The 12,735-nt window shown below is 46.3% G+C and overlaps 1 protein-coding gene and 1 pseudogene across 5 annotated transcripts in view; one reads left to right on the top strand and one right to left on the bottom strand.

The window, feature by feature from the left end:
• Nucleotides 1-5,482, top strand: part of MYH10 (myosin heavy chain 10) — a 161,011-nt gene extending 155,529 nt beyond the window's left edge. For all 5 annotated transcript variants that reach the window (XM_053570507.1, XM_053570508.1, XM_053570509.1 and 2 more), the window contains 2 exons: nt 385-557; nt 3,852-5,482. In XM_053570507.1, coding sequence (XP_053426482.1) covers nt 385-557; nt 3,852-3,996 — 318 coding nt within the window. In that variant the 3' untranslated portion in view covers nt 3,997-5,482. The remainder of the gene's footprint in view (nt 1-384; nt 558-3,851) is intronic.
• On the bottom strand, nt 1,073-3,228 carry LOC128570158 (GTP-binding protein 10-like; annotated as a pseudogene).
• Nucleotides 5,483-12,735: the final 7,253 nt, after the last annotated feature.

Genomic DNA, 12,735 nt, shown 5'->3' on the forward strand with positions numbered 1-12,735 from the left:
TAATGTCTGAGATACCCACACTGGAAAGGAGGTGTAAAAATGCACTATGCGGCCTCCGGGGGTTGTCCTGAATTGCTGGCTCTTCTGCATTTTCCAAGAATAGCAGTTCCCTCCCATAATCCCACAGGTTACATGTATTAAACTATGTCATTTTTTTGCAGAAAAGTCACAGGTATAAAGAGAGTTTTAAGTTTTTTTTTTAATTTCTTTTAGCAGAGAGTTTGCTCTGTACATACTGGCTTTGCTGCAAGTAGCGGGCCATTTAAAAAGCCTCAGACTGGCCCCCAACCGTGTGTGTCCGTGTGTGTATGTGTGCACTCACAAGGGCAGCAGGCTGAGTGACTCACCAGTCTGGTCTGTCTTGGTCCATGTAACCCCCCCAAGATGGAGAAGGCCAACGCGCGGATGAAGCAGCTTAAGCGCCAGCTGGAGGAAGCAGAGGAAGAAGCTACCCGCGCCAACGCGTCTCGGCGCAAACTCCAGCGGGAACTGGACGATGCCACTGAGGCCAATGAGGGCCTGAGCCGCGAGGTCAGCACACTGAAGAACCGGCTCAGGTGAGCAGTGAGGACAGCTCTTTGTGGCTAGAGCGTGGCTGGCCTGAAAAAGTTACCTGGATTGTGCGCAGTCACCCAGTCTTTCTCCTGAATCACTCTGCTCAACCTTTCTGACCTTCATGGTAGTCCTTGGGGAGGATAAAAGGCCCATTTTCTTTTTTTTTTTTTTTTTTTTTTGTAGAGACAGAGTTTCACTTTATTGCCCTCGGTAGAGTGCCGTGGCCTCACACAGCTCACAGCAACCTCCAACTCCTGGGCTTAGGCGATTCTCCTGCCTCAGCTCCCGAGTAGCTGGGACTACAGGCGCCCGCCACAACGCCCGGCTATTTTTTTGTTGCAGTTTGGCCGGGGCTGGGCTTGAACCCACCACCCTCGGTATATGGGGCCGGCGCCCCGCTCACTGAGCCACAGGCGCCGCCCAAGGCCCATTTTCTTTGCCATTCGCTGGGGGACCATACTCATGCCTCGTACAAGGCTCAAGCTAGATCAAGTGTCCATCCACGTCCAGACATCCATTAGTGAGGAGAGACCCCAGGCTCCGTTAAAATGCGGGGCAGGAGCTGCTGACGGAACTGGTGCCGGCAGCCCTCCTCAGTGGCCTCCTCTCCACACAGGCTCCTACGTGCACCGGGGAGAGGGCAGAACACGGGAGAACCTAGCTCACCTCTGTGCCCCCAGAGAACAGCGGGCTAGTGAGGTGTCAGCAAATTGTAGGCATTTGGTCCATGCCCAGCTTTTGTAAAGGCACCAAGCTAAAAATGGTGTTTATATATATATATATATTTTTCATTCTAATAATCGAGGGAATCCTTCTATTTTTTAAAATGACCTCAATAGGGACATCCAGTCTCAATACTGCTTTTTTAATTGACATAGAAAAATTGTATACATTTACTGTACACCTTGTTTTGAAATATATATACATTGTAGAATGGCTCAGTGGAACCAATTAACATATGCATTCCCACATATCCTTACTTTATATAGTGAGAACACCTAAAATCTACTTAGTGATTATTTTAAAATATAGTACATAGTTATTAACTATAGTCACCGTGCTGTATGGTAGATTTCTTGAACATTCCCACCTAAATGAAATTCTGTGTCCTTTAACCAGTATCTCTTCCTCCCTGAAGTCCCGGTAGCCTCATTTCACTCTCTGCTTCTAAGGGCTCAAAATTTTTTAAGATTCCACATGGAAGTGAAACCATGTAGTTTTTGTCTCTCTGTGCCTGCTTCTTTTCACTGAACATAATGTCCTCTAGTTTCATCCACGTTGTCACAAAAGATTTCTTTCTTTTTTAGGACTAAATAGTATTCTGTCGATTCTATTTTTAATAGACTTAAAGCAAACTAACAGATCACCGCAACGTGTTATAGTAGAAATCTATAAATTAAGCAACCGTTTCTTAGGACATGTGTCATTTTCCTGGTTGGTATGTTCATCCAGTGATTTTTTTATACAGTTCTTTAATTTCTCAATGCCTTCTCCAGTAAGTGCAGATATGAGGATCATATGTAGGAACCCCATTGTCCTCTCTGGAATTACGTATTTTCCAAATAAATGCAAAAACTCCTTAGGATTCTGAAGCTGGTTCACCAATGCATGAAATTTATCTTGGGCATCTGGCAAGTCCGTTTTACTAACTGCCAGGAGAGCAGGTTTTGTCTGAAGTTCCTCTCTTTTGTAAGCAGTATTAATAGTTTGTTTCAAAAGCAGTTCTATATTGAGTTTTGAAGAAAGCTGAAATCCACAAATAACAAAAAGTTGTCTAGTTCTTTCTGTGTGCTTCAGGAATTTGTGGCCCATTCCTTTGTTCATATCCATTCCTATTAAACCTGGAAGGTCAGCTACTGATACCTGTTTGAAGTCACTGTACATAACCTTTCCAAGTTCAGCCTTTAAAGTTGCGAATATGTAATTTGCACCTGCAGGTTCTGCATGAGAAACTGAACTTAGCAAAGAAGATTTTCTAGCACTGGGGAATCCTACTAGGCCTACATCAGCTATGAGTTTTAGATCAAGGTGAATTAATTCATTTCTGCCCTTTCGCTTGTAAGAAATTTGTGAGTTATTTACCACCAAGACTTCCTTCAGCTACCAAAATTCTTTTTTTTGGCTTGGCGCCTGTGGCTCAAGCGGCTAAGGCGCCAGCCACATACACCAGAGCTGGTGGGTTCGAATCCAGCCCGGACCCCAACAAACGATGACGGCTGCAACCAAAAAGTAGCCGGGTGTTGTGGCGGACGCCTGTAGTCCCAGCTACTTGGGAGGCGGAGGCAGGAGACTTGCTTGAGCCCAGGAGTTGGAGGTTGCTGTGAGCTGTGATGTGACAGCACTCTACCCAGGGCAACAGCTTGTTCTTTTTTTTTTTTGTTAATTCTGAGACAGAGTCTCACTATGTCACCCTGGGTAGAGTGCCGTGGCGTCACAGCTCACAGCAACCTCAAACCCTTGGGCTTAAGCGATTCTCTTGCCTCAGCCTCCCAAGTAGCTGGGACTACAGGCGCCCGCCACAATGCCCGGCTATTTTTTTGTTGTTGTTGCAGTTGTTTGAACCTGCCACCCTCGGAATATGTGGCTGGCACTGTAACCACAGTGCTATGGGCATTGAGCCCAAAATTCTATCACCTTCTTTATTAAGTTATCCTGTAGTTTTGCCACTTTCATCAGTTGCTGAAATACCCTCAGGGGGAGGGGTTTCAGTCCTTTCCTCAGGAACCCTTCAGTGCACTAACCCTTTCTGGACATGCAACCACAGCGTACTTCACTGCACCTAGCCTGAATTCCCTATCACCAAAGCTGCAGTGTTTACATTTTTTTTTTTTTTTTTTTGGGTTTTTTTTGTTTGTTTGTTTTTGCAGTTTTTGGCCAGGGCTGGGTTTGAACCCGCCCCTTCCAGTATATGGGGCCCGCGCTGCCCCTGCTGTGTTTACATTTTAAAGGGTTGTAAAAACCAGACTACCAAGAGTCATGAATCCTATTTGATATCTGGCTCTTTGTAGAAAAAGGTTGCTGACCCTTGGTGAAGCAGGTGGAACTTGGCCCTAATCCTTCTTTCTTCCCATTTCTCTCACAGTCGTAGGTTGAGTCAAGCTGTGCCCAGTTCTCAGGGCACAGGAGAGGTGTGGAGGCAGGAAGCCTTTCGTGTTGTGACTACCCACCTCAGGGGCACATGTCCTGAGGATGGGGTGCAAATGGAAGGTTCAATGACATTAGGCGGTTGGACAGCTGGCCAGCCACGTGCTCTTGTCTGCTCAGCCACGCACACGTCTGCTTTCTGTTCTCTCCAGGCGGGGTGGCCCAATCAGCTTTTCTTCGAGCAGATCTGGCCGGCGCCAGCTGCACATTGAAGGGGCCTCCCTGGAGCTGTCCGACGATGACACAGAAAGTAAGACCAGTGATGTCAATGAGACACAACCACCACAGTCGGAGTAAGAGTCTGGGAAGCCAGAGGAGGCCATACAGCAGGACACTTAGGAACCCACCGGTGCCAGCCTGCCCTGGGCGAGCTGCAGATTCCTTAAAGATCAACTGTGTCTTAAGGCTCTCCGGCCTCTGCATACTGTATCCTGCTTCAGATTTAGGTACAAGTGCTCCCCTTTTTATATATATACATACACAGAACACACATATTAAACAGATGGTTTCATCACTGCATCTATTTTCCATATATTCATCAAGAGACCATTTTATAATACATGTTAAGAACCCTTTTTAAAACAGAAAACTCCAGACCCTTTGTGGCCAGTCGCTGGGTTTGGGGGCAGCCCGGGGTTATTGCTGTCGCTCTGCATGCTCTCTGTCATACAGACAAGTAACTTACTTCTGTGTTCATGTGGCCCTGACTCCTCAGCCACGTCAAGTCTCTTAGAACATTGTGGAACCTAAACTGCACTTCTCTCATTTCCTTCAAACAACGATCAACACAATTCAGTGAACAAACTGTGAAGGGGGCTTTGGGAAGATATGGAGGGGGTGGGCTGGGTTGGAGGAAGCAACATCCATTTGGGGTTACCATGCCCATCCCCAAAAGGGTTCTACCCCTCTGGGTGGTGATGTCCCCACATCTACTCATGTGAACTGTCCTTGGCCAGGGCTGGTCTGTGCATAGAAAGGGCAGTGGCCATGATGCAGCTGAGGCCCCAGGTGGCAGCCGTCAGTCACGCAGACTTCCGGATCCGCCTGGCTTTGCCTGTGCCCTCCTCACTTCAGGAGCAAGCAGCTGTGGGCCCCACGCAGGAGTTAGTGGGAGGCCCCCCTCGCCAGCCAGGCGCTCATGCTGACCTTGCAAATTCAGCCGCTGCTTTGAGCCCAAATAGGAATATTGGTTTTGTGTCCGAGGCTTGTTCCAAGTTTGTCAGTGAGGTTTCTAGAACCTCAAAAACAGATGCCATCTTCCTGAATGTTGACATGCCAGTGGGTGTGAATCCTTTTTCATTTTTCCTTTTCCCTTCCCTTTGGACAGTGTTATGGTGAACATTTAGCATTCTGTTTTTGGTTGATAGTTGAGCAAACTGACATTACAGAAAGTGCCTTAGACACTACAGTACTAAGACAATGTTAAATATATTATTTGCCTCTATAACAATTTTAATGTATTAAGTTTTGACTGTGCTTCATATCATGTACCTCTCTAGTCAAAGTGGTATTACAAACATTCAGTGACAATGAATCAGTGTTAAATTGAAATCCTTGATCCTCTGCAATGTGCTTGAAAACACAAACCTTTTGGGTTAAAAGCTTTAACATCTAATAGGAAGAATTTGTCACGTGGGTATAGAATCTCTGATTTTTTTTTTCCCCCTTTATGAATTGTACTGGCTGTTGACCACCAGACACCTGACTGCAAATATCTTTTCTTGTATTCCCATATTTCTAGACAATGATTTTTGTAAGACAATAAATTTATTCATTATAGATATTTACGCCTGCTCTATTTACTTGGAGAAAAAAAAGCACCCGTGGAGAATAAACAGACCTCAATAAACAAGAATAATCATGTGAACATGGAATCTGTTTTCTCACCTTCTGTTCTCGACCTGCCATCTGTGATCGGATTAAAGGCTGGTAGCTACACAAACTTTAAATGATGGCACCAGGCCCTCTTTTTCTGAGGGGTGCTGGTTCCTAGAAACTTAAGCAACAGAATAATTCTCTGGGCAGGCCTGGCTCCAAGTCCTGCTCTCACCAGTGGGCAGATGTACTGGTAAAGGAAAAGAGCATTGGGGGTTGTGAGTGGAGGCACAGCTGTCAAGGGACCAATTTAGGAGGGTTTTGGTCACCGACCAATGAAACTGATGACTGAATTAGAGCATTTTCTTTTTTTTTTTTTTTTTTGTAGAGACAGAGTCTCACTTTATGGCCCTCGGTAGAGTGCCGTGGCCTCACACAGCTCACAGCAACCTCCAGCTCCTGGGCTGAAGCGATTCTCTTGCCTCAGCCTCCCGAGTAGCTGGGACTACAGGCGCCCGCCACAACGCCCGGCTATTTTTTGGTTGCAGTTTGGGCGGGGCTGGGTTTGAACCTGCCACCCTCAGTATATGGGGCCAGCGTCTTACGGACTGAGCCACAGGCGCCGCCCTGAATTAGAGCATTTTAAGAGGCCCAAGAAGTTTGAGGCTGCACTTTCCAGCAGGATAGGCACTGAAGATGCTTTGGGAGGATTCAGGGTAGACACGTGGGCCAACGAGGGCTGAGAGAATTCCTAGGCGAGCACGGAATCACATAGCCAGTGTGGGTCTCTTAAGTCAGGCTGGTTCTGACAGTAAGGGATATATGTCTAAGCTTCTTGGCAGTGGTGGGAACATGCAAAATGGGCAGAAGTGCTCCTTTTCTCCTGTGTCACTACTGTAGGAGAAGAAAGGTAAGTTGCAGGTATGGTGTTTAAGCTAAAGTCTCACCCCTGCATCTAGTATCTTAGTCCAGGAGTTTATGGAAGCCTATTTTTCCCAAAAAGAAAGAATTCTTCCCTCCTGGATGGTGTAGCTGGTGTTCAGTCTCCCAACTGCTCAGCCTTCCAGGAGAAACAATCAACCCCAACTCCAACCAGGTCCCAATTCCACAAAGGTGCTAACTAGAAGGAACCTTTCTTCACTCACCGCCACTCTGCAATCCAAGAAAAGGTAGTTCATACAATCTTTGCTGGGCATTTAGAGCATAAGGAAGACTGTTATGGCAGCTGGGCTTTGACTGTGTCATAAAGTTGAAGAAGCTGGCCACCTTCCTCCCAACAGGAAGCTGTGTTTCAGGTTTAACTTGGGGCTTTCATACAAACTTTAAATGCTCTGCCCTTGCTACACCACAGGAACTTTTTCTTTTAACTTTTTAGATATTCTTCTAGGGCAGTGGTTCTCAACCTTCCTAATGCTGCGACCCTTTAATACAGTTCCTCATGTTGTGGTGACCCCCAACCATAAAATTATTTTCATTGCTACTTCATAACTAATTTTGCTACTGTTATGAATCGTAATGTAAATATCTGATATGCAGGATGTATTTTCATTGGTTGTGACCCACAGGTTGAGAACCGCTGTTCTAGGGGATTCTTTTCGGCTGCATGTATTGATAGGGATAACACCCATTTCTAGACTGCTGGCTTGAGGGTATTCTTCTAGAGCCCCTTACATCTTCTGTCACCAATTCCTTCCATCTCTGGATACTTTAGCCGAGATGAATTTTGGGCCATAAAGCTAAGCTGTTCTCCTAAGCGAGCGCACCCTATGGCTGTAGGCATGACTGACCCTGTAGGCACGGCCCTTTCCCCTAGAGCCAGTGTGGCCAAGGGACAGACACATCTCTGTGAAGACTGGGGAAGAAAAGAACCTACAGTTGTCAGACTCCAGGAACTGCTCTTTCCTGCCCTACCCTTGCCCTGGCAAAGGGGGGGAAAAGGCCAGAACAGGCCACAGGTTGGAATCTTTAGAACAGGGGGAGGATGGCTGAGTGCAGAGCCTGTGGCGGAGACTCCACCTGCACAGGCTTCCCAGTCACTCTGCTTTCGTGCACTCCTCCTCCCCCACCTTTCTAGGGCAACATCTGTACCAAGAGCTTCCCCAAGTTTGCTAAAACACTATCCTGTGCCAATGATCAGGACCAGACAGGGCAGTCTACTTCCTTTTGTAGCTACCTGTCATTTGAGAATCTAGAAAATCATACAAAGCGTGTCATTCTTATCAAAAATCCAATATGAAACTGTCAAAAGGGTATATTTTTATGGTTTTCAAAGACCGTGTTCTGTAATTACAGTGCCATGTACTGTTAACAAAAGTGTATCTGGGTCTGTCATCCCCAAATGAGAACAGAAATGCACGGTCGATTCATTACAACAGTGAGGTCTGCTTATCTGTCCGTTTATTTGTTCAAAGTAGACCTCCATGCTAGCTGACTGGATGTCATAAAGCCTTAGGAACATGCATAATCCACAAACTGGGTATGGCTGAAGCACCCAGACAGAGCGCTGCCTCCACCAAGGATGTACCCTACCTGCGTGGGCCTGACATCTCCATGTATGCCGAATCCCACACATTTCATAATCACTGTCAGTCGATGCCACTTGTGATGCTGTTACCCGACTCCTCCTGGTGAAAGCAGTAAGGCCCACCATCAAAATGGGCACCAGTAACTTAGGTGAAAATTCTGGAACGGCTAATAGAGTATGCTTTTCAGGAACGCCACATCACCAACGGTCACCACAGCACAGAGGACAGCACTGCTTGGGAAAACACGGACAAGGACAACTCTGGGTCAAAAAGTGGTTCAGAACATCAGACTCACAATGTGAATCTTTAGAAATGTCTCACGTTTTCTTTTATATATGAATTACGTATGATGGAAATCTATCAAAAGTCTGTAAGTTCTTTCCACAAATATAAAAAGTTTAAATGATAAGCATTTTCATAGTTCTAATTGGCACATTTTTCTTAATGGTTCACAAAATAAAGGTGTCTTACAACTGCTGGTGTATGAGATTCTCTGAAATACACTGCACGCTCCTCCAGAGGCAGCCGGGAATCCGGATTGATCTTCTCCAGGTGAGACTCAGCAGAGACTCCCAGAGCCACTGTCTTGTCCTTCGGCTCAAAAATCTTGACTTCTCAGCACAGGTCTTCAGGTCAGCATGGGCGATGAAAGCAAATCAGTGTCATTACTTTAGTCAATTTTTTAAAAATGAATTTGGACAACTTTACAGATAAATTTCGAGCCCATAAATAGTGGACCATTTGGATCCTTTCCATTTCTGAATGTTTTTTATATTATAAAGTTGCAATTAGCCTGTTCGTCTTGTCTTGAGTCCTTTTCCCACCAGTCACTTTCAGTCTTGTGCATCAGCACTACTGAAATTCATTTGTTCTTACTACCAGAGGGTATTGTCTCAAGTGTTAAGAATTCTTAGTTTAGCACATCGTTAGGATAATTCCAGATCTATAGAAAATAACACAATGATACAAGGAATGTAAAAGTGCACCTTCTAGGTAACGGGGATTAAGTTGATTTTTTTTTTTTCTATTTATAACAATCACCTTTGGGGGGGGATCAAAAAGCTTCTTAGCTCTACTATCTACTGAAGGGAGCAGGAAGGCTCTGAGCCCCATTCAGACATAACTGTCTGTTTATTCAGGACTGGGCCAGAAGACCTGCTGCCCTAGCCCCGGCCCCACCGCCCTCCTCCCAGACCCTCACCTGCAAATCACAGTGTGGGCAGGGTGGCAGTGCTTTAATGGAGACAGCTGGCAAACCAGACTGGACTGGACACTTGATTAGAAAACACCCAGCAATGTAATCCTGGCTCATGCCTGTAATTCTAGCCCACTGGGGAACTGACGCAGGTGGATCACCTGAGCTAAGGAGTTTGAGACAAGCATGAACAAGAGCAAGACACCCGTCTGTAAAAATAGCCCAGGCATTGTGGCAGGTGCCTGTAGTCCCACCTACTTGGGAGGCTAATGCAAGAGGATTGCTTGAGCCCAAGAGTTTGAGATTGCTGTGAGCTATGACAGCAAAGCACTCTATACCAAGGGCAATAATGTAGAACTGTCTCAAAAAAAAAAAAAAAAAAAATCCAGCAAGTAGGGCGGTGCCTGTGGCTCAAAGGAGTAGGGCGCCGGCCCCATATGCCAGAGGTGGCAGGTTCAAACCCAGCCCCAGCCAAAAACTGCAAAAAAAAAAAAAAAAAAGGAAAGAAAGAGAACATCCAGCAAGTTAAAAGGTGCAATTTCTGTTTGTTGTGCACCATGTTTCCCGTGGGAAGGCTTCCTGAAGAGCCAGTGGGAAGTGCACTGAATTCCTACAGGTGCAGATGGGGAGCACAAGAAAATGACCCCATGTCCTGACCCCACACAGCACAAAGCCCCGGTGGCCCCCAACACCAGCACTTTAGATCTGCTCTGTTACCAGACTTGCCTCTTCACGTGCACCACCTTTAAAGGAAGTCTGTAGCATTAACTTTTACTCAATTATCATTTTTTATTAAGATTCAGAATGGGCTGTGTTCCTATGTAACGTATTTTTAATACTCATAGGACCACTTTTCAGCTAAAATGCTTTAAGTCATAGAAAAATTATTTACAAAGATGCCTCCTCTATCCCCCACCCACCCCATTTTTTTTTTTAAGACAAAGTCTCAGTTTATCGCCCTTGGTAGAGTGCCATGGACTGGGGGACTGAGGCAGGCTCGAGCTGGGTTTGAACCCGCCAGCTGCTGTGTATGTGGTTGGCACTCTAGCCGCTGAGCCACCCATTCCACTATTAGAAAAGAAGCAGGAACACAGCTAGTTAAGACCAAGCTTGTGTTTATAATTTAACCTTTGGGGAAAATATATGCAGGAAAACAATCCATAAAGAAATAGCTAGAAGTGACTTGGCACCTGTGGCTCAGTGGTTAGGGCGCCAGCCACGTACAATGGGGCTGGCAGATTTGAACCCAGCCCAGGCCACCAAACAATAATAACAACAAAAAACAGCCGGGCACCTGTAGTCCCAGCTACTTGGGAGGCTGAGGTAAGAGAATTGCTTAAGCCCAAGAGTTAGAGGTTGCTGTGAGCTGTGATGTCACAACACTCTACCAAGGGTCACAATAGTAAGACTGTCTCCAAGAAAAAAAAAAAGAAAAGAAACAGCTGAAATGTAGAAAATGCTCACCTTAGCATCTTCCAGGCAAACAGTGACTCAACTTCTGGCCTTGTTACTACCACAGCAGGGCTTGAGTGGGGAGGAAGGCAGACCTGGTGAGGGGGTGTTCCCTAAAGCTGTGTGTGGCTCCGCCCAGATGCCTCCCTTTCTCCAAGGTGCCATCTGACTCTCAGAAGATGCACACTAGTGGCATCTCTGAAACAGCAGCAAAGAGAGGCAGAGTCTGCACGCCCCAGAAGGTGCGGGACTTGGGGAGGAGGAAGCCTGGATGAGCCAGACTCCCCTCTGCAAAGGCTCCCTCTGTGCTGGCCCCGCACTTCACCATTTCCAAGCCTCAAAACCTACCCATCGGGGCGGCGCCTGTGGCTCAGTCGGTAAGGCGCCGGCCCCATATACCGAGGGTGGCAGGTTCAAACCCGGCCCCGGCCAAACTGCAACCAAAAAATAGCCGGGCATTGTGGCGGGGGCCTGTAGTCCCAGCTACTCGGGAGGCTGAGGCAAGAGAATCGCTTAAGCCCAGGAGTTGGAGGTTGCTGTGAGCTGTGTGAGGCCACGGCACTCTACCGAGGGCCATAAAGTTTTTTTTTTTCTTTTTACAAAAAAAAAAAAAAGAAAAAAAAAACCTACCCATCTGTGACAGAGCATGGAATTCAAGGCCATTGAGGCCTTCAGCCTGGAGAGGCTCTGCAGAAAAAGACATCAGGCCTGTTCCCAGTCCTGGCTTCACAAGTCGAGTGCTCTGCTGCCACTTTAGAGACTTGGCCCCTGCTCTCCTGGACCCAAAGCAGCAGTGGTAACATCTGGTGAATGACATGTGGTCCCCTCTCCTCCAGACATCAACTGACTGACCAACAGTCTGGATGAGAGGACTCCAATCATCTGTGCTTTACCCAGAGTAGTTCTGAGTGCTGTTTTAGACTTGGGGTTTCCTCATAAACAAAGAGGTCTGCTAAATGTTGGAACCTGTCATCTAATCCAGTCCTTCCAGTGGTGGCTGGGAAAGCAGCTGGGAATTGCTATATATCAGTAAGAGACTTCTGAGTTGTCCTCTCAGCTGCTCTGCAAGCACAAATAGGCACAACATGGAAGTGTTGGCAGGAGGCAGCTCAGGACAAAATCTGCCAAAGCAAATAGATTTCCTGCCTAATGTGAACTGACAGGAGAGAAGTTTGAAAATGTGTCCTACTTAGTGTTTCTCATTCACTTAGGATTTTGATTCCGTTTATTTTCATTTACTTATGGTTTTAAAACTATACATGTACCATCTGCTTATGCTGTTACACAGTGTTCAGCATCTGATGTGTTCATGCAGATTCCTGGTTACACCGTCCTCAATGGGATACCTTGTGTCTTTATTAAACCAATACCAGAGGTTTGGTAAAACCTCTGGCACCTTCTCTCACTTGCTAGCATTTAACCAGATAAAGTAATGACTAATCCCAAGACATCTGTCATGAAAGGCACCACAGCTGGAAGACCAGCTCCCAGATCCACCCCAGGTGCTCTATGACCTTGAAAGCTCCTCCCCAAATTCCTGGTCCATTCTCTCAGATTTTCACATGGGGGCGAGGCCCTTCTCGAGCTGCTCCTGGGAAGTTCCACTCAGCGCATATGACATCCCCTGAGCCCGCTGGTCCTCCTCCGACGCTCCTACACCATTGCACATACACATCAGGGCAGCAGTGCCATCTGAACCCGGCTTTGTGTGCTCTCGCTCTGCTCTCACAGGAGGCCAGGAACCCAGGAAAGCAACTTCAATATCCTTTTTTTTTTCTGTGAAATTTATTGTTTCCACATTAAAAGACTTTTTTTGAGGGGAAGTATTTGTTTTAACCACATGATGATCCTATACAGCTGCCCAGATTAGGACACCATCATAAGTCATTAACATGCCGTATGAGTTCTGAATAAATAAAAGCTACAAAGCCCAAGTTATATACAAATATCTTAGGCAATAATGTTTACAAACCTATGTACAATAAAACAAATGTAAACAGTCAATGCAGCATGAGAGTAATCAAAGGGTGCACAGAGACAACCTCTTGG

This window comes from Nycticebus coucang, chromosome 18 (genome assembly GCF_027406575.1).
Source record: "Nycticebus coucang isolate mNycCou1 chromosome 18, mNycCou1.pri, whole genome shotgun sequence".
NCBI classification, from domain to species: Eukaryota; Metazoa; Chordata; class Mammalia; order Primates; family Lorisidae; genus Nycticebus; species Nycticebus coucang.